Source organism: Saimiri boliviensis, chromosome 7 (genome assembly GCF_048565385.1).
Source record: "Saimiri boliviensis isolate mSaiBol1 chromosome 7, mSaiBol1.pri, whole genome shotgun sequence".
Lineage (NCBI taxonomy): Eukaryota > Metazoa > Chordata > Mammalia > Primates > Cebidae > Saimiri > Saimiri boliviensis.
Window position 1 is genome coordinate 36,826,241 of NC_133455.1, and position 20,528 is coordinate 36,846,768.

General features: G+C 39.1%; 1 protein-coding gene across 4 annotated transcripts in view; it reads left to right on the top strand.

The window, feature by feature from the left end:
* Positions 1–20,528, top strand: part of LTA4H (leukotriene A4 hydrolase) — a 38,389-nt gene that overhangs the window by 7,257 nt on the left and 10,604 nt on the right. For all 4 annotated transcript variants that reach the window (XM_003929587.4, XM_010340180.3, XM_074402390.1 and 1 more), the window contains exons 3-15: positions 1,949–2,069; positions 4,299–4,367; positions 6,082–6,186; positions 7,247–7,299; positions 8,816–8,888; positions 9,150–9,290; positions 10,522–10,545; positions 10,977–11,047; positions 12,112–12,223; positions 12,897–13,041; positions 14,665–14,768; positions 15,357–15,427; positions 20,403–20,457. In XM_003929587.4, coding sequence (XP_003929636.1) covers positions 1,949–2,069; positions 4,299–4,367; positions 6,082–6,186; positions 7,247–7,299; positions 8,816–8,888; positions 9,150–9,290; positions 10,522–10,545; positions 10,977–11,047; positions 12,112–12,223; positions 12,897–13,041; positions 14,665–14,768; positions 15,357–15,427; positions 20,403–20,457 — 1,144 coding nt within the window. The remainder of the gene's footprint in view (positions 1–1,948; positions 2,070–4,298; positions 4,368–6,081; positions 6,187–7,246; positions 7,300–8,815; positions 8,889–9,149; positions 9,291–10,521; positions 10,546–10,976; positions 11,048–12,111; positions 12,224–12,896; positions 13,042–14,664; positions 14,769–15,356; positions 15,428–20,402; positions 20,458–20,528) is intronic.

Below are 20,528 nucleotides of genomic sequence, written 5' to 3' on the forward strand. Positions count from 1 at the left end.
AGCCTCCTGAGTAGCTGGGATTACAGGCACGCGCCACCATGCCCAGCTAATTATTTGTATTTTTAGTAGAGATGGGGTTTCACCATGTTGACCAAGGATGGTCTCGATCTCTTGACCTTGTGATCCACCCGCCTTGGCCTCCCAAAGTGCTGGGATTACAGGTGTAAGCCACCGCACCCGGCCAACCTGGGCAACTTTTACAAGCTGTGCATTCCTTGCCCTTGCCGCAGAGGCCAGCTGCATTTATGAATGGGACAATGATAATGCCAAAGGTAGAACTGTTATGGTGTTGCAATCTTGGGATAAGTGCTTTAAATGCATTCTTTTTTTTTTTTGAGACGGAGTTTTGCTCTTGTTACCCAGGCTGGAGTGCAATGGCGCGATCTTGGCTCACTGCAACCTCCGCCTCCCGGGTTCAGGCAATTCTCCTGCCTCAGCCTCCTGAGTAGCTGGGATTACAGGCACGTGCCACCACGCCCAGCTAATTTTTTGTATTTTTAGTAGAGACAGGGGTTTCACCATGTTGACCAGGATGGTCTCGATCTCTCGACCTCGTGATCCACCCACCTCGGCCTCCCAAAGTGCTGAGATTACAGGCTTGAGCCACCACGCCCGGCCTAAATGCGTTCTTTTATCTGAGTCTTACAGTGACCCTGTTGGTATGATCTACACTTAAAGATGAGGAAAGGGAACCTTACAGAAATAACTTACTCAAGAAAGCAGCAACCAGAATTGTCCTGTATATGCCACTTCTTGATATATTGGGGAAGGGAAAAAGGGTGAAAACTAGTGGCCTAGAACAAGGGTGATCTACCCCAGTTATTCAGTGGCCAGTGTTTTCATGCCTTCTCTTTCCTTTTAAGAGAAGGGAAATCCTTAAGTCTAACTTGTGAGGTAGATGTTATTCACCCCATTCCACAAGGAAACGGTGGCATAGGGAGGTCAAATAATTTGCCCAAGTTTATAGTACCAGTGAGTGGTAGAGTCAGGATCCGAACATGGGCAGGGCTGCTGGTCTCTAAAGCTCTTGCTGTTACCTTATTATCAGTGCTTCTCAAGCTGTCTGGGATAAAAGACTAGTTTTTATCCTCTTCAATCTGCCATAGACTAATACTTTTGTAAAATGCAATAAAAATGAAATAGGAGGAAGAGATGAAATACAAGCACACATTTTTTAATTATTAGATTCAATGGACATAAAAATGACTCTGAAAGTTTTGCAATGCTGACTCTCAGTTGAATCACACTTTGCAGACTAGCACTGCTCTCTGTCATGCTGTGGCACCTGCTGCTGTGGTAGTTGAAACTCCAAAATGATTTCTTTCACTTTTCCACTCTAATAAAAGATTAAATGACGCCGGGTGTGGTGGCTCACGCCTGTAACCCCAGCACTTTGGGAGGCTGAGGCAGGCAGATTACAAGGTCAGGAAATCAAGACCATCCTGGCCAACATGGTGAAAACCTGTCTCTACTAAAAAAAAGAAAATACAAAAATTAGCTGGGCTTAGTGGCACGCGTGTGTAGTCCCAGCTACTCAGGAAGCTGAGGCAAATGAATCGCCTGAACCCAGGAGGTGCAGACTGCAGTGAGCCGAGATTGTGCCGCTGCACTCCAGCCTGGGCAACAGAGTGAGACTTACTACCAAAAAAAACCCAAAAAGATTAAATGATATCACAGATGCAAAGTAAGTGACACACAATGGGGAACTCAACCCACATTATGCCTTTGCTAGCAATTAGCATGGGAGATGTCAGAGGACCCAAAGGCAGGGATTTGGGAAGGAAAACTGAGAGGAGGCTTACCCACTGAGGATGCAGCATTTCTGGAGCTTACTGTCAGTCAGAGAATGCATACTATGTGACTTATATTATTCAGTGTATGTATTATGAGTTTAAATTTTAACTAGATGGAATTATACTCTACTAATACAGTTATTTGTTTCATACAGAAATCAAGAAATTGTTGTAGAAATCTCCTTTGAGACCTCTCCAAAATCTTCTGCTCTTCAGTGGCTCACTCCTGAACAGACTTCTGGGAAGGAACACCCATACCTCTTTAGTCAGTGCCAGGTAAAAAGGATTCCAGAATGATTTCTGATGCAGAAAATTCCCAGCACATAGGGTTGAATGAAGCAAAATGAACAGTGGTTTTATGTTATGTGGGTTTTACCTAATGTAATGTTTTAATTTATCTTACAAAAACATAGACAAATTATGTGTCTGCATTTTGTCGTTCACTGTGAATACACTCATGCATTATGCATTACTTTAAATAAGAAGCTTCTTTCAGTTTGCAAATATGTCTACCTACATTGGACTTTCTAGGTCTGCTTAGAACTTGGCAGAGAGTAGGTATTCAGTAAATAGTCAGAAAATGGAAGGAAAAAAATTAATAAATAACAGGTACTGGTTATGAAAAATGCTAATAGTAAAGAAATGGAAAGTGAAAGACTTAATTTCCAAACGTTTGCCAGACGCCATTGCCCAGAGGTAACCACCATTGAATGTAGTGGTGAATATGGTAACCACCATTGAATATGGAAAGCTATGGAATGTAGCTTTTCCATATTTTTCTTAAACTTTTACAAACATATTATATAAATATATTAGTTGTACCTTTAAAATTGCATGACTTGAACTACTTCTATTTTCTGTTTTAAAATTAAGGGTAAAGAGCCATACAATTAGAGACAAGCTGTCACAAGGATAATGCATTTCAGAGTGCCTTCTGAAAAAAAAAAAGACGTACTTTTCATAATAATCAAGTAATTTATAATTAAAGGAACTGACTTCATTAAACATTTGCTATATTTCCAAGCACTGTGCTAGGTTCTTTGTATGTTTCATCCTCCCAGCATTCCTGTGTGTTAGGCTCAAATTTGAATACAAGTCAGTTTTAAAAAGGAATTACCCAGAGTGAGACTCCATCAAAAAAAAAAAAAAAAAAAAAAGGAATTAGCAAATGAATCAGACCTGTTTACTTTCTGTGGCCACTTGAAACATCTTTTTAATGGAAGAAACCCTCAGTTTAATAATCTAAAAGAGATATAATGTTCTACATAAGATTGCACAAATTATACAATCTGTATCTCATGAATATCTGATTTTCAGGCAGTGTTTCTTAATAGAATGTCTATTAACTAAAGTTGGCAAGAAATGCAAGATTTGTGAGTCATAAAAATGTTAATTTTGAATATATTCCATTTCTTATTGGCAGCAATGTTGGCAATATTGGAAACAGATTTCAGCTCAGTTAATTATTACAGACCAGGTATAAAATTATAGGTTCTCTTTTTTTTTTTTTTTTTTTTTTTGAGACATGGTCTTACTGTGTTGCCCAGGCTATAGTGCATTGGTGGGAAATTGGGTCACTGCAGCCTGTAACTCCTGGGCTCAAACTATCCTTTCACCTCAGCCTCCTGAGTAGCTGGGACTATGGGGTGTGCACCACCATGCCTAGCTAATTTGTGTGTGTGTAGAGGTAGGGTCTCACTGTGTTCCCCAGGCTGGTCTCAAACTCTGGAGCTCAAGCAATTCTGTCATCTGAGCCTCCCACAGTGCTGAGCTCTCACAGTGATAGAACTAATGTTAATAACAGATTAGTATGGCAGTAGAGAAACACTTTGCCTGTGATATGAATGAATATGTCTAGATGGTATTGAGAGAGACTGTTCTTTCTGCCTTCTTTGCATCTTTGTTTTTACTTTCAAGATTTGCTGCAAGATTGAAGTGTCAAGACTATAGCAACATTTTTCAGGCTGTGTTCATTAGGACACTGGCATCCCGTTAGATGTTAAACCAGAGAGAAATGGGTTTTGTGTTAAAGTAAGTGTAAGAAACAGGTTTCTTTATTGTAGGTCTTTTCAGAGACTTCCGGAGTGTAATGTTCAGGGGCTCTGCAAGACATCAGTGCAGTATGCCATGCTTCTCAGATCTGTTTTACTGCAGAGCCCCTTTTGCTCAGGTTTCTAAAAGCTTCTCACTGGGCACTACTGTCACCCAGAGCACAAAGTAGGAAACACTGCTTAACAGTTTCTCCATGCTTCAGCTGAAATGTGAGAGTTAACCACAGATTAAAGTGGAAAATCTGATTTTGAAAAATCTAAGAATCTATTTTTGGACTTTAAAAGATCCCAAGAAATGAGACCTATTTTAAATAAATAAATAAATGAATAAATAAATAAGTGTGTGTGTGTGTGTGTCTAAGTGTCTAAGAACAATGCTGCAATTTTTAATGATTTCTTAATGACTTGATTTATAAGAGAAATAACTATTTCTTCTTGTTTCTCCCTCTTTCAGGCCATCCACTGCAGAGCAGTCCTCCCTTGTCAGGACACTCCTTCTGTGAAATTAACCTATACTGCAGAGGTAATTATTACAAATTATTAGCTGAATTAAATGATGCAAATCAGCAAATACAGTATAAATGATAAGCAGAGATACTAATTGAATTCTTACAGCTAGAATTATTTATTTATTTATTTTCCTATTTTCCTCCTCCTCTTACAATTATTTTTCTTAATGAAATTCTACTGAAATATATAAAAAAGAGGCTGTGGCAGTCATTCTGAATCTCTACTTTAAAAGCAGTTTTAAACATTTTAACTGTGGAAAAAAAGGAAATGGAAACCAATCTGACATTTAAAAAGGAATTCAAGACCTTGTATCTAAAAATAAGAACTTAGGAACAATTTTTATTTAACTTTTAAAAATTGACATTTGCAGGATTCAGGTTTCTATAAGTGCATTCTGTAGCCATATAAACCTAGTGGGCATATATTCCAGACTTGTCTGTATACAATTCCAACTTACTCCTTTGGTAGGTAGCACTAATCCTTTTTGGAAAAGGTGGACTGTAATTACAAAATAATCCATATACCAGAGGCTAGACCTACTTAGACCAAGCAAATAGAATGAGTACCAACCCATACTTATGGGGCCTTCTTACTTCCCAAATCATCCCACAACCAAATTACACCTAGGATAGTGCAATGATGTATTATACTTGGAGGCAAAGAATTCCAGAAGTTCAAGGCCAGCCCGGGCAACATAGCAAGACCCCATTTCTAAAAAAATAAATAATGATGTGACCCGTGAGCAAGTTTTATGACCTCACAACCTAAGTTGGCTCATGTATATAAGTATCACCACCTAAATGAAGGAAGGTGGCTAAACCACATTATTTCCTGAATGCTTTTGTGCTTTAGAATCTATAATTGTTGTAGCACTGGTTCAGGAGCTCCTAATTCTGTGCCTGCCTCATCAGAGTTTTGCATCCTGAGCCATGCAAAAAGAACATGAAACTCTAGCCCCTACTGGAATGTATTCTTGCTTGATCATTAATACTTGGGAGAGTCCTTTATTCTGGCATTCGTCAGAAATCAAACTTTCAGAATCATGGAGCTAGGATACACAGTTAAATGACCTATAAGGGTCTTTTCCATACAGATTTCCAGAGAAAATTGTTTGACAGTTTTTGGCAATAAATTTTAATTTTTCACAGCTACTACTTTTAAAAGGTTCCTCTATTTGTAACTCCAAGTGTCAAACAAAGTTGTTCAAAACTCTTCTGTCCTACAGTGAGTATAATGTCCTTTTGAATCTGTTTCATGAGTGTCGGGGGAGCAGGGATGGTGGCCGCCATTAATAGGTGTGGTGCTGGACTCTTATTTATTTCTTGCAACAAGCCTTTGAAGTTTTACACTTACTTGATGGGGAAACTGAGGCTCAGGGGATATATTTATTTGCCCAAGTTTGTTCAGTTAGTTAGTAGGTGGCAGAACTGGGATTTTAATCCAGTTTCTACCAAAACTCTGCTCTTAATGTACATGGGTGAATGGATAGAAATTCATGTTTGCTTTTAAAGAAGCCAGTTTTCCATATTGCTAATTTTACTTATAAAACCGATATATATATATATATACTTTTTGTATAGATATATATACTTTATATATATTTATATACTTTCTGTATTCAAAGTCTGTTTATTAGTCAAGGGCAGGAAAAGGTTATTTTACGTATGTAGTTTAAGACACATAGAAGCTTTTGTTTATTACTAGAAATGATTTGTCTCCTTGATTAGGTGTCCGTCCCTAAAGAACTGGTGGCACTTATGAGTGCTATTCGTGATGGAGAAGCACCTGACCCAGAAGACCCAAGCAGGAAAATATACAAATTCATCCAAAAAGTAAGGTCCTAGGGTCTAGATTTTTGTTTTCATTGGCAGTAAACTGCAATTAGCTTGTACACATCCAGAGGGCAAAATTACTTTTGAAATATTTCAGAATTTTGAGAAGAGCTTTTGGTTTTTATTTTCTTCATTTCTTTTTCTTTTGTGCTTTTAAAGGGTTTTGTCCTACTTACCGAGTGTTGCGTTGAAGAGAGGGTTTGTTGTAGAGACAGTAGGGAGCGTACCTGTTTTCATTTTCCCTCACTCCAGTCAGGGGCTGGCTTCCTGTTTTTTTGTGTTCTTACGCTTTCACCTACCCTGGTACGATGGTGTAGGCAAGTGGCTGTTGAGAGTGTCTGCAGATGGAGGAGTCAAGAATGAAAAAGCACTCAGTTACAGTCCTGGTAATTAGACAGGTATCTTTAACCTTTAATGAACAGCATGTGTATGGATGCGTGTGAGAGGGGGCGGAGGGGGAGAGAGAGAGAGAGAGAGAGAGAGAGAGAGAGAGAGAGAGAGAGAGAGAGAGTGTGTGTGTGTGTGTGTGTGCGAGTTTTCTTAATTGACCTCACAATGGATAATTTGGCTTCCACTGCAGCTTCTGTGGTTCCAAGCTCCATAACTTTGGCATCTAATTACTGTCAAGTTACTCTGTCTCTACAACATGCCAATAGTGCTTTGAAACATAAAGGAATTAAAAAACAAAACATTTTAAAAATCAGAAGGAAAAAGACAAGCACACAGGAAAAGCACAGTTGCTTCCTGTAGATTACTTTTTCAGACATGCTTAAAATGCACCTTTTAATAGTATGTGCGATCTTGTTTTTCACATGTGAGAAACTTTTGTTCTAAGTAGAATAAAAGGAAAATAGATGTTTTGAACAATGTTTTGTTATCACAATTTCAAGCTATATGTTACAAATGAGAACTATATGAGAAGTATAAAAGGAAAGTATCCCTACTAATATTAGAAGATTTGAAAGGGAATTTACTTACTTTTAAATCTGAATTGACTTAGCGCGTGACACTCATGAACACTAATGGAAGCCCGGCGTGTGCGTTTGCTTGCCCTCTTTAGGTGCCGATTCCCTGCTACCTGATTGCTTTAGTTGTTGGAGCTTTAGAAAGCAGGTGAGCTTTTGGAAAAATTTTCAAGTTTGTGAAAAGATCAAAACTTAGGCATCTTGAATATCTCTCAAGGTTAATTGGTTGATGATTTGCCTGTTTCTTCAGATAATCAAGCAGACAGCTCTAGAAAAATTCAAATCTAAATATAAAATGTAGGCAACAAATTAATTTTACATTTAAAAATCTTGACTAGTTACCCCTTAGATTTTTCAAGTATTGTAAAATGAGCATGCTGTTACCTTTAGTTAGAGATCTGGATTCTCTTGTAAGCTTCAACAAGTCACTCTTAATCTCTGTTTCCTTATCCTAGAAATGATAATGTCTTACATTCCTACCTCATAGGGTGGTTATGTGAAACAAATGAGATAAAATATATTAAAGCACTTGGAAGCCTACAAATATTAAAGATACGTAAGGTATTTTATTAATGTTTTACCAATAGCTAGAGTGTCCTTCCTTCTTCATTTTTTGTTTGTTCTTAGTTTTAAACACACTTAACTGTTAAGTGTGCCATTCAGTAGTGTTAAGTATATCCACATTGTTGTGAAACAGATCTTCAGAAATTTTTTATTTTGCAAAACTGAAACTCTGTAGCATTAAATAATAGCTCCTCTCCCCCACCTCCACCGCCAGCCCCTGACCGGCCACTCTATTTTCTGTTCCTGTGAATTTGACTACTTTAGATAACTTACATAAGTAGAATTGTACAGTATGATTTTATCTTTTTGTGTCTGGCTTATTTCATCTGGTGTAATGACCTTAAGGTTTATCCAAGCTATAGCATCTGACAGGATTTCCTTCCTTTTCTATTTGTTTCTTCTTATAGAAGAGTATTCAACCTTTAAGTGCATATCAAAGTTTATACCCCTTCCTTTTCTGGAATAGTCTTGCAGGCTGGGCTCAGTGGCTCATGCCTTTATTCCCATCACTTTGGGAGGCCAAGGTGGGGGGATTGCTTGAGCCCAGGAATTCGAGACCAGCCTGGGCAACATAAGTGAGCCCATGTCTCTACAAAAAAATCAAAAATTAGTCGGGCATGGTGGTGTATGCCGGTAGTCCCAGCTGCTCAGGAGGCTGAGGTAGGAGGACTGCCTGGGCCCAGGAGGCAGAGGCTGCAGTAAGCTGTGATGGTGCTACTACACTCAGCCTGGGAAACAGAGTGAGACCCTGTATCCAATAGTTTCTTATGAGTTGTGACTGGATTTCTATAATTGTGAGATTGAGGGATGAAATGAGACTCCCAAGAGGTCTTATAAGAGGCAACAAACTAATTGGGGACACTTTGCCTCTTGATTTTCCTGTGGCCTAGCCTGTACCTCCTTAGAGAGCTGCATATCTATTGCTGCATATACAACAGCAGGTTTGCCGCTCATGCCATTTAACCTCATCCCTTTCCCAGAAGCATGTGGTAAATGTACTCTCACTGTAAGGTTTTGTCTACAAGACGTTAAATACCTTTTAGAATCAGATGAACCATTTGCTGTGAATTTCTTTTTTATTAAGCTTTTTAATCTTGCAGGCAAATTGGCCCAAGAACTTTGGTGTGGTCTGAGAAAGAGCAGGTGGAAAAGTCTGCTTACGAGTTTTCTGAGGTTGGTCATGTAGTTTTCCTTTGTAACATTGTGATAGAGAGTAGATTGAAGATTTTCAGTGTGAAATGTGATAGTTTTAAGTGATATAGGGAAAAAAATCAGATTGTCTTTTATGTAGATTTGCAGTTGCTACATTGTTTTTATCCTTTTCATTTAAAGTAAGCATCAACTTGTAACCTTCATAGAAAGCAGTATATGATTTTAAGAAATGTACAATGGTGATAATTAAGAGATAGAAACATATATGTGTTGATTTTTCAGACTGAATCTATGCTTAAAATTGCAGAAGATCTGGGAGGACCATATGTATGGGGGCAGTATGACCTATTGGTCCTGCCACCGTCCTTCCCTTATGGTGGCATGGAGAATCCTTGCCTTACTTTTGTAACCCCCACTCTACTGGTAAGTGTAAATATTTATTCATTTGATTGAAATTGCCATCTTTCAAAAATAAACTTAGCTAGAAACAACCTTAAGAGTCCTAATAATATGTGTGTGTGTGTGTGTGTGTGTGTGTGTGTATGTGTATGTAAAGAATCTTAGAGTCCTAATAATGTATATACCTATAAAAATCTTTTCTCTTGTACATGTAACCCTTGTTTCTAATTTTATTGTTTATTGTGGTTATCACAATTTCCTTTCCTTTTTGTTTTTGTTTTGAGATGGAGCCTGGCTCTGTCGCCCAGGCTGGAGTGCAGTGGCATGATCTTGGCTCACTGCAACCTCTGCCTCCCAGGTTCAAGCGATTCTCCTGCCTGAGCCTCCTAAGTAGTTGGGACTACACGCACACACCACCACACCCAACTAATTTTTGTATCTTTAGTAGAGACGAGGTTTCACCATGTTGGCTAGGATGGTCTCAATCTCATGACCTCATGATCCACCTGCCTCAGCCTCCCAAAGTGCTGGGCTTATACGCATGAGCCACCACACCCGGCCTCAATCTCGTTTTTGAAAGGAAAATAATCAGGCCATTTGGGGAAGGAGAATATTATGTTCATGGTATTTGGGGATGTTGGGTATGGGGGTGCTGTGTAACAACAATTCATTGATAAATTATGTATCCAGACAAACAAACTAAACCATTTACACTTGGTAAATTTAAAAAAATTTAGATACAATGAAAAAAAAATGAGTACATCATGTATAGGAAAGGATTAGGCCCATGGCACACTGCTATGTTTAATATGCCTGTGAGCTACTTTAAATTCTTCCTAGAACCAAATGAGTGATGAATTAGCCATAAAATAAGTAAAATACACCACAGGACACACAGGACACTCTAAAGTTTTATTTAATATATTTTGGGTAATAGGAGAGAAAGTGATGGGTAAATAAGAGCAGATGTAAAAATGGAAGTAGAAGGAATGTTTCATGGAAGTTAGACACAAATAGACTGGCTCTCATTGTATTGCAAAAATTCCCTAGAATTAGGGCAAGAAAGAATGATGCTAATTTTTAGTTCTGTATTTTTTTGTGTTTTCACTTAATGTTTCTTTTAACCTCTTTGATGTGCTGTAGTAGAAATGCAGTGAACCACCAGTGCCAGCATACTAGGTGTTTAGGTAGGCAATGTTTTAGGTAGTTTGTAATTTGATTACTAAAATACTAACGTAATTTTCTTTTGTTGTAGGCAGGAGACAAGTCACTCTCCAATGTAAGTTTAACTTTTTCATTATGGCTTTACTGTCATGAAGTGTTACATCAACTGATTTTAAAACGCTCTTTGCATTTTTATGTTAAAGATATGGTTATAAAAGACAATTTGGGGACTCTTGTCACATTATTATATTAACAATTAGATTTAATAGATTTAAGGAAATTTTATGGTTTGATCTTTTCATATAATTATGAAATATATTTAATGCAGTGATTTATCTAGTATTTGCTAAGTAATTTTTGTTTTCTAATTTATGCCATATTTGTATGTGTGTCTTTGGTTAAATTAAAGATTTTTGCTGAACTAATTCCCTGAAAGTCTCAGCTAATATTTTTTAAAAGTTGAGTAACATGGAGTGTTTACAGAATGGGTTATTTTAGGTTAAGATAATCAGTCTTACTATTAATTACTTGCACTGTTTTCTGTAGGTCATTGCGCATGAAATATCTCATAGCTGGACAGGGAATTTAGTGACCAACAAAACTTGGGATCACTTTTGGTAAGATTTTTGTTACGATTTATTTATTGGTTCTTGTTACTGATTTTTTTTTTTCCCCCTGCCTCCTACCACTCAGAATTGTTTTGTGTATTTCTCTTGTTTTTCTTTGTTGTCATCTCTTTGGTAGGCAGGGATTTTTTTTTTTTTTAAATTGGAGACAAGGTCTCACTCTGTTGCCCAGGCTGTAGTGGGGCGGTGTGATCTCTGCTAACTGCAACTCCAGGGTTGCAGTCCTCCCTCCTCAGCCTCCCAAGTGGCTGAGACTACAGGCACATGCCACTGTGCCTGGCTAATTTTTGTATTTTTTGTAGAGATAGGATTTTGCCATGTTGCCTGAGCTCAAGCTCAAATAATCTGCCCACCTCTGCCTCCCAAAGTGCTGTTACAGGCATAAGCCACCATGCCCAGCCAACAGGATTTTTTTTTTTTTTTTTTTTTTTTGAGATGGAATCTCACTCTGTTGCCCAGGCTGGAGTGCAGTAGCATGATCTCGGCTCACTGCAACGCCTGCCTCCCAGTTGAAGCGATTCTTGTGCCTCAGCCTCCTGAGTACCTGGGACTACAGGTGCATGCCACCACACCCGGCTAATTTTCGTATTTTTAGTAGAGATGGGGTTTTGACATGTTGGCCAGGCTGGTCTCGAACTCCTGACCTCAGGTAATTCGCTTGATTGGCCTCCCAAAGTGCTAGGCTTACAGATGTGGGCCACCGTGCCCAGGCAACAGGGATATTTTTAAAAAATTCTGTAACACTTATTATACTGTTAGGTTCAGTCTAGGTGTTAGGTTTATGTTTATCTAGTTCCTGATACAGTCACACTTTTAACATACGGGCATGCAAGAGCAGAACCAGGGCTTAACTTTCCCTGCTGCCGTCTGCTGGGCTGGGCTTCCCATTGGTCTGGATTGACTGCCTGGGAGCCAGATTTGGCTTAGACTGTAGTGGTCATGCCTTAAAACTGCTTTCCTCTGTAGAAAAGCCAAAAAGAAAATATCTTCTTGATTGAAATGTCTTTTCCTCTCTGCTGTGTCTGTGTTTTTATTAAAACACTTTTTTTTTTCAGGTTAAATGAGGGACATACTGTGTACTTGGAACGCCACATTTGCGGACGATTGTTTGGTGAAAAGTTCAGACATTTTAATGCTCTGGGAGGATGGGGAGAACTACAGAATTCGGTAAAGGAGTCAAAGTTTTAAAAACCTTCATCTGAAGTTGTATAGGTGTTAAAAACTGAGTTTTTGTAAAAGCATCTTTACTATGTAGCAACCAGAAAGTTCTTCTTACAAGTGTGGAAAGTGAAGTCGATGCTGGTATAACCCTGTATTGATCCCATGCCATTTGTTGTTCTATGTAAGGTAGTTTTGATGACCTGGTCTAAACTGGGAGCTATGGGACCTCACTGGTCTTTGCTGTTAATATAGCTGTTTGCCTTCCTTTCTTCCTTCCTTCCTCCTTCCCTCCCTCCATTCTTCCCTCCTTTAAAAAAAAAAAAAATATATATATATATATATATTTACTGTGTTTGAATTTTATTTGGTATATTTATGTCATTTTAAAGTCCTGTTTCCTGAAAGTCGAATTTGCTGACCAGGCATTAAATCATTTTACTAGTCTTTTTCTAAGAATAAAGCCTATATTATTGAGCAAGAAATATCAGAACATTATGTAAGCATTCTATTAGATTTCCGGAAGTATATGCCAACATACCCTAGTATTCCAGTCTCCAAGTTTAAGTTCTAGATTCCCCTAAAGTTACGCCACTGAGTGAAGTAATACTTCCTTATTAGCTTATTTGTGTGGTGATACAGTCTTTGTATACAAATATCCGTCTAATTTCATGTCTTGCAGGTAAAGACATTTGGGGAGACACATCCTTTCACCAAACTTGTGGTTGATCTGACAGATGTAGACCCTGATGTAGCTTATTCTTCAGTTCCCTATGAGAAGGGCTTTGCTTTACTTTTTTACCTTGAACAACTGCTTGGAGGACCAGGTAAGTAGTGGATATTCTATGATTTTTTTATTTTTATTTTTGAGGGTAATGAGAATTAGGAAGAATTGTAAACTATTGTTTTGTGCCATTTAATACTTCCAATTCATTCTACATGTAGCTGCTGAAGAAATCTGTATTGTTTTCTAATGTTTCTCTCAACCTAAAACCATTAATAACCCCTAAGGTTTAAATTATGCTGGTTCATTTAAAAAAAAATCTCATTAGTTTTTGAAATTAGGATAATAGTATGTACTCCCTGAAAACATTTCTATGGTACAGAAGTTTATAAGAGTAGCAAGTGAGAGTCCATCAACCATCAACCCCTTTCCACTCCCCGGGGGTAACCACTGTTAGCAGTTTGGTATGTATGGCTCCAGATCATTTTTTTTTTTTTTTTTTGAGACGGAGTTTCACTCTTGTTACCCAGGCTGGAGTGCAATGGTGCGATCTCGGCTCACCGCAACCTCCGCCTCCTGGGTTCAGGCAATTCTCTCTCAGCCTCCTGAGTAGCTGGGATTACAGGCACACGCCACCATGCCCAGCTAATTTTTTGTATTTTTCGTAGAGACGGGGTTTCACCATGTTGACCAGGATGGTCTCGAGCTCTTGACCTCGTGATCCACCCGCCTCGGCCTCCCAAAGTGCTGGGATTACAGGCTTGAGCCACCGCGCCCGGCCCTTTTTTTTTTTTTTTTTTTTTTTTTTTTTTTTTGAGACGGAGTTTCGCTCTTGTTATCCAGGTTGGAGTGCAATGGCGCGATCTCGGCTCACCGCAACCTCAGCCTCCTGGGTTCAGGCAATTCTCCTGCCTCAGCCTCCTGAGTAGCTGGGATTACAGGTGTGCACCACCATGCCCAGCTAATGTTTTGTATTTTTAGTAGAGACGGGGTTTCACCATGTTGACCAGGATGGTCTCGATCTCTTGACTTCGTGATCCACCCGCCTCGGCCTCCCAAAGTGCTGGGATTACAGGCTTGAGCCACCGCTCCCGGCGGCTCCAGATCATTTTTAAGTGTAAATTAAGCAGACAAATAAATACATATAATTATTTTAATTACAAAAAAAGATCATACTATATATTGGTTCTGCATTTGTGTTTTGTTTTGCTCAATATTTCACATACATCCTATGTCAGTACATACAAATCTGTCTGACACTTTTTCATGCCATCATGCTATTTCATTACAAAGATATGCCTAGTTATGTACCCATCTCCCATTGGACATTGAGGTGTTTTCCTTGGTTGATTGACTTGGAAGGCTGTCTGTCACCTGGATCCATTCCACCTGTTGAGTCTTATTTTTCTCCTTTCTAGTCATATGAGGGTTAATTGCTTTTAGAGCGTGGGTTGTGCTTTCCTTTTCTGTGTCTTCATGTGTTACCCCCTTATCTATAATTAGAAGTTCTCTTCTCCCTTCCACTGAATTACGTATATTCTTCAAGGCCCAACTTGAGTCCCGCCTCCTTTTCTGAACATTCCTTCACTCTAAAAGTTTTCGTAGATTTCCTTATTCTCTGAATGTTCTCTGTTCTCTGTGGTTAATAGTACAATGCCAAACACACACACAAAATGTCAAATAACTACCTTTCTATTAATTGATTTCTTTTCTTTTATACTCTTAGAGGTTTTCCTAGGATTCTTAAAAGCTTACGTTGAGAAATTTTCCTATAAGAGCATAACTACTGATGACTGGAAGGATTTCCTGTATTCCCATTTTAAAGATAAGGTTGGATTTTAAAACCTTTTCTATTTTTCATGCTCAGTATAATCCATTTATTGACTGATTAGGTTAACTTGAATTATCTAATAGTAGTATTGGTTCAGAACTTGTTATAGAACTCGATCTCTTATTGCATATTTTTTCTATCTTAAATGTGATTGCAACTACGTGAACTGTAGAATTTTCCTATTTCAGAGAGGTCATCAACAATAGAATTTGATTGTAAGTCAATAAGTCTATCGGTCATTAGAATTTGATTGTCTATAAGTGCTTAATTTTCCTATTTTAATTATTTAACAGCACACTAGTGATTAATATAAATTTTAGAAGATAGATGAGGTGATGGATATATTAATTAGCTTGACTTAGTCCACATTGGATACATATATCAAAACATCACATTGTGTCACATAAGTATACACAATTATGATCTATCAATTTAAAATATTAATTTTTTTAAGAAATTTAGAAATTATCTTGATATGGCAGAGTAGACAAAATTATATATCTAAGGACTTAGAAGTTTGTTTAAATTTTTTTTTTTCAACAGGAAAGGGGATTCTGTTGTAAACTGTGAATTCTTACTATTCACAGGTTGATGTTCTCAATCAAGTTGATTGGAATGCCTGGCTCTACTCTCCTGGACTGCCTCCTATAAAACCCAAGTAAGTACTTAACTGCTAATGCTTCCTTCTCATTCTCCTAAATCCTAGAGCTGCTCAAAATATCAGAAAGAATAATATGCCTTCCTGAAACTGTTACTAGTTAATGATGAGAGCAGAGTTCTTCAGGTGTTTTGGCCTTAGCCCTGAGGCCTAAAGAATAATTCCCACAGTTTTTACAAATATGGTTTTTCACTTCAAGTAATTATTGAGTGGCTCCTTTCTGCACAAGGATTGTGAGGGCTTTAGAAAAGAATAAGCTATTGTTTCTTCCTTCAAACTTTTGCAATAAAAATATTTGTAAGTATTATGTTAATTACAACACTGTTGTAAGTTATTATCCCCATTTCCCAAGGAGATAAGTTAGATTTAGCTAGGTAAAGTATCTTGCCCTAGGTTGCATAGCTAGTAAGTAAAAGTTGAGACTCAAACCCTGGCAAATTTATTGCCTCCAATACCTCCTCCCCTCCCCTTCCCTCCCCTCTCCTCCCCTCCCCTTCCCTCCCCTCTCCTCCCCTCCCCTCCCTTCCCCTCCCCTCCCCTCCCCTCCCCTCCCCTCCTTTTTCCTCCCCCCTCCCCCTCCCCCTCCCATTCTGTGGCCCAGGCTGGCATGCAGTGGTGTGATCTCAGCTCACTGCAACCTCTGCCTCCTGGGCCCACGTGATCCTCCAACCTTAGCCTTGCAAGTAGCTGGGATCACTGATGCATACTACCATACCCAGCTGTTTTTGTATTTTTGTGAGAGGCAGGATTTTACCATGTTGCCCAGGCTGGTCTCGAACTCCTGAGCTCAAGCGATCTGCCTGTCTTCGCCTCCCAGAGTGCTAGGATTATAGGCATGAGCCACCGCACCTGGCCTCAATGTACTGCTTTTTATACCAAACCTTCTCCTTAAATCAGACCTGAACCCTGGTCTTTCACAAGTTGTGTGAGAACACTGACTATGGCATGTTCCAGCCTCTTGTTGCCTTTCTTCTGGATCACTGAAATTGCCTACCAGCTTCTCTTAAACAGGCCAATGTTTAATTGATGTGCAGGGGAGCAGCAGAAAAGAAGCTAGGAAACAAGGCCTAGTCATGCTTGTTTGTAAAGCACTTTAAATAGCCAGGCTAAGAAGGGTTTCGTTGAGAAGTTATTGGGAGTTCTGAGTTTGGAAGAGATGTGATCAGAGTTGCCCACTAACTGGGTGGTCCTGGTTATCACAGACTCTGATGGGAAACAGGAGCTCAGTCAGGGAGGGGTGATTACAATAGAATGTTTCGAATTTTGTTTTGGAAAGACAGGTGGCACAAATTATCAATAACCCCCTTTTTTTTTTTTTTTTTTAAGGATGGGGTTTCACCATGATGGCCAAGCTGGTCTTGAACTCCTGACGTCAGGTGATCCACCCACCTCGGCCTCCCAAAGTGCTAGGATTACAGGCGTGAGCCACTGCGCTCAGCCAAGTAAACTTTTTTAACATCTAAAAAAGGTATCAGCAAAAATAATACTTTAGTTTTTTTTTTTTTTTTTTTTTTTTTGAGACGGAGTTTTCGCTCTTGTTACCCAGGCTGGAGTGCAATGGCGCGATCTCGGCTCACCGCAACCTCCGCCTCCTGGGTTCAGGCAATTCTCCTGCCTCAGCCTCCTGAGTAGCTGGGATTACAGGCACGCACCACCATGCCCAGCTATTTTTTTTGTATTTTTAGTAGAGACGGGGTTTCACCATGTTGACCAAGATGGTCTCGATCTCTTGAGCTTGTGATCCACCCGCCTCGGCCTCCCAAAGTGCTGGGATTACAGGCTTGAGCCACCGCGCCCAGCCCTAGATTTTTTTTTTTCCTAGCACTTCAGTGTTTAAGAAGTGCTGTACATTGTCTTGTTAATTCTTAAAACAGCCTTACCAGAGATTATGAGGACCTGAAGTAATACAAAGGCAGTGGGAAAAGAAAGGAGTAACTGAGAGAAGAGACGTTTGGGGGTTAGAATCTGTTGGAAACTGGCCATGGGGAGAAAAAAAGAAATTAAAAATGACTGAGCAGAGATATTGTAAAGATTCAGCTCAGTCCAGCATACGTTTCTTATCAGGCACTAATATGATGAATAAGAAACTCACAGAGTGAACATGTATGTATCAAGTAATTATTAATATAAAGAAAAGTATTTTAAAAAATACCTAGTAAGTGTTGCAGGTGAGGAAGCTATTAATTTTAATGGTTATGGATTTGGATATCGTCTTGGAGATGACTTACAAAAAAGAATCAAGAAGTAAAGTTTAGAACCTTAGAGGATCTCCATTTGAGAGCTAGGACAGAGGAAAGATACTAGCAAAATAAATGGAAACTTAAAAAGAACTTTCAAAGGTTAGTTCATTGTTAAGAAAGCTGTGGGAAGAAATACTTTAAAAGTGGTACAGAGAGTTGTCCGCGGTGCAGTGTGCTGTACAATTATGTAAGGAGTCTAAGAATAAAAGCATAGAATTTGGAGTTTGGAGTCTTTTCAAAGACGCTAACTTCAGGGACCTGATAAGGGCAAAAGACAGTTCCCGGAAGTTTTAAGAGTAGGGAGGGCTTTGACCATTGCTTTTAAAATTAGAGAAATCTGGGTAGAAAATTAGTTCTTCAAAAGGGTTTCTTTGATATTACTGCTGCTAAGGGATCCTTTCTGGGCCTTGGTTCATTCTAGATTCTTTAAGATTGCTTTCAAGTAATACCAAAGTGCTGGAGGAACCCTGGAATCATTCCTGTTCCCAGGAATTCTGTAAGGAGAGAGTATCTTAGAAAATCTCAAACCACAGAAAATGCTTTGATCCATTACAGCACGGAATCTTGGCTTCCACGATCTTCTTTTTATGATGCTCTCATCATTTGTACATGTATTTAAATCTCTCTTGAGTCTATCCACGTCTCTCCGTTGCTGCCCCCACAGTTCAAGTTCACCAGCACTTCAGTGTTTAAGAAGTGGATAGGTCAATTTAATATTTTAGATGGATCTCACGTCTTCGCATCCTGGAAGACTGTTCTGGCACCCAAACTGGGCACTTGCATCTGTTCTGACTTAGCCACTCTCCACATTAAAGCTAGAGTAAACCTTTAAAAGCACAAATGTGTCATGGTGTCCTCCTGCTTAGCAGTCTCCACTGATGTCTCTTTGCTCTTGGGCTAAGACAAAATCCTTTAACGGGGATTCTAAGTTCCTAACAGTTTAGCTCCCTTTGCTTCAGTCACACTGGCAGTTTTGTGATTTCTTGAACTCTCCGTATGGCCTCCAACATAGTACCTGAGCATGCTGTTCCTTCTACCTAGAGCCCTTTGCCCAGTTCATTCCAATCTCAGCTTAAGAACCACTTCCTCATGGAAGCATTTCTTGACATCCCTGCCCGGGTCAAATCTTCCATTCTAGGGCTTCTTAGTGCTGTATCCTCTCTTCGCAGCATTTGCACAGTTCTAACTTTACATTTATTTGTGTGATTAAAGTATTTCCCCTTCGATATACTGTAAGCACCGTGAGAACAAGGCACATATCTGGTTTTGCTCTTTACTTAAAATTTTAAGACTTTGCCATAAGTAGGGTCCTTTCCCAGGCTAATTCTTAACTTAGTACTTTTAATTACACTAATAAAGAAGTTTCAGGACACTAAGAAACAGACCAGCCAAAGGTTTTCTACTTTCCCATTTTTTTTTTTCTTTGAGACAGAGTCTCACTCTGTCACCCAGGCTGGAGTGCAGTGGCATGATCTTGGCTCACTGCAACCTCTGCCTCCCAGGTTCAAGCAGTTCTCTTGCCTTGTCTCCTGAGTAGCTGGGACTACAGGTGCATGCCACCACGGCTGGCTAATTTTTTGTATTTTTAGTAGAGGCGGGGTTTCACTGTGTTAGCCAAGATGGCCTTGATCTCCTGACCTCATGATCTGCCTGCCTCGGCCTCTCAAAGTGCTGGGATTACACGCGTGAACCACTGCGTCCAGCCTTTCCTACTTTTTTTTAAAGAAATCAATGCTGTTGTTTTAGTTGAAGGCAGTGTACTGCCTGAGCAGCCACGGACCTCTGATCCCACCTGTTCTTGAGGACAAAATGGCATGCCTGCCATCTACAACGTGACACTTCATGTAATAAACTGGCAGCTGCTTCGAGGTGGGAGCTGTGTTGGCCCCTTTATTGTCTCCTCTGGAGAACAAATGGAACAAACAAGGAGTACCAGTCACAAGTCTCTTAAAGGGACGTTCAGTGGTAACTTCTAATCAGAACTTACTTCATTTAGGCCATAAGGGGAAGGTGCCTCTCTATTCTCTAATACAAGTATTTCAGAGTAAGCAAGCATGATTTGTAGACAAAGAGGGATTTTTTTTAGAATTTTGCACATACTATGTGTTCTTTCCCGTTGTTGCAAAATATATGACTTCCAAGTTAAGAACACAGAAGTGTTGGTATAATTTGCTTTGGTTAACAATGTGTTAATTTCATTTTCTTCTGAAAGGAAAGGAACAAAATCATTACACAATGGTATCAGACTCTCTCAAAGGTCTAGAATCTAGAACAGTGCCAGTCATGTAGCAGGTGCTTGCAGGTTTGTTAGATGATTAGATGTTTGGAACAACAAAGTAAAATCCATGAGAACAAGGACTTTGTGTTGTTCATCATGTTGTCTTGAGTGCCTAGAACTGTTCCTGCCATACAGTAAATATGCTCAACTGATTTCAACTACTTTAACATATACTACTTTAGCACATGACAGTCTTTTACTGAGGTGCTTTGGCATTCTCTCTAAAAGATAGACAGGTGTTTCATTAGTGTGGATTAATCCACTTGGATTTGTGAGTTCTTGGATGATGGCAGTAGTATGTAAGTTAGGTAAAATAGTTCCTATTTTCATCACTTTGGAGTTTGTTTTCCTTATTTAAAAGGGACTTTAAAATTTATGTACTGTAGCTTTAAAACTGCATTTATGCAAAAGCATGGGCATTTTTATACAATTTAATCTTTAACTTTTATCTTTGCAGTTATGATATGACTCTGACAAATGCCTGTATTGCCTTAAGTCAAAGATGGATTACTGTAAGTAATAATGTGTGATTTTTTAAATTCCTTTTTGAATTGTGGAAATGTCTTTACTCATGAAGGGGGAA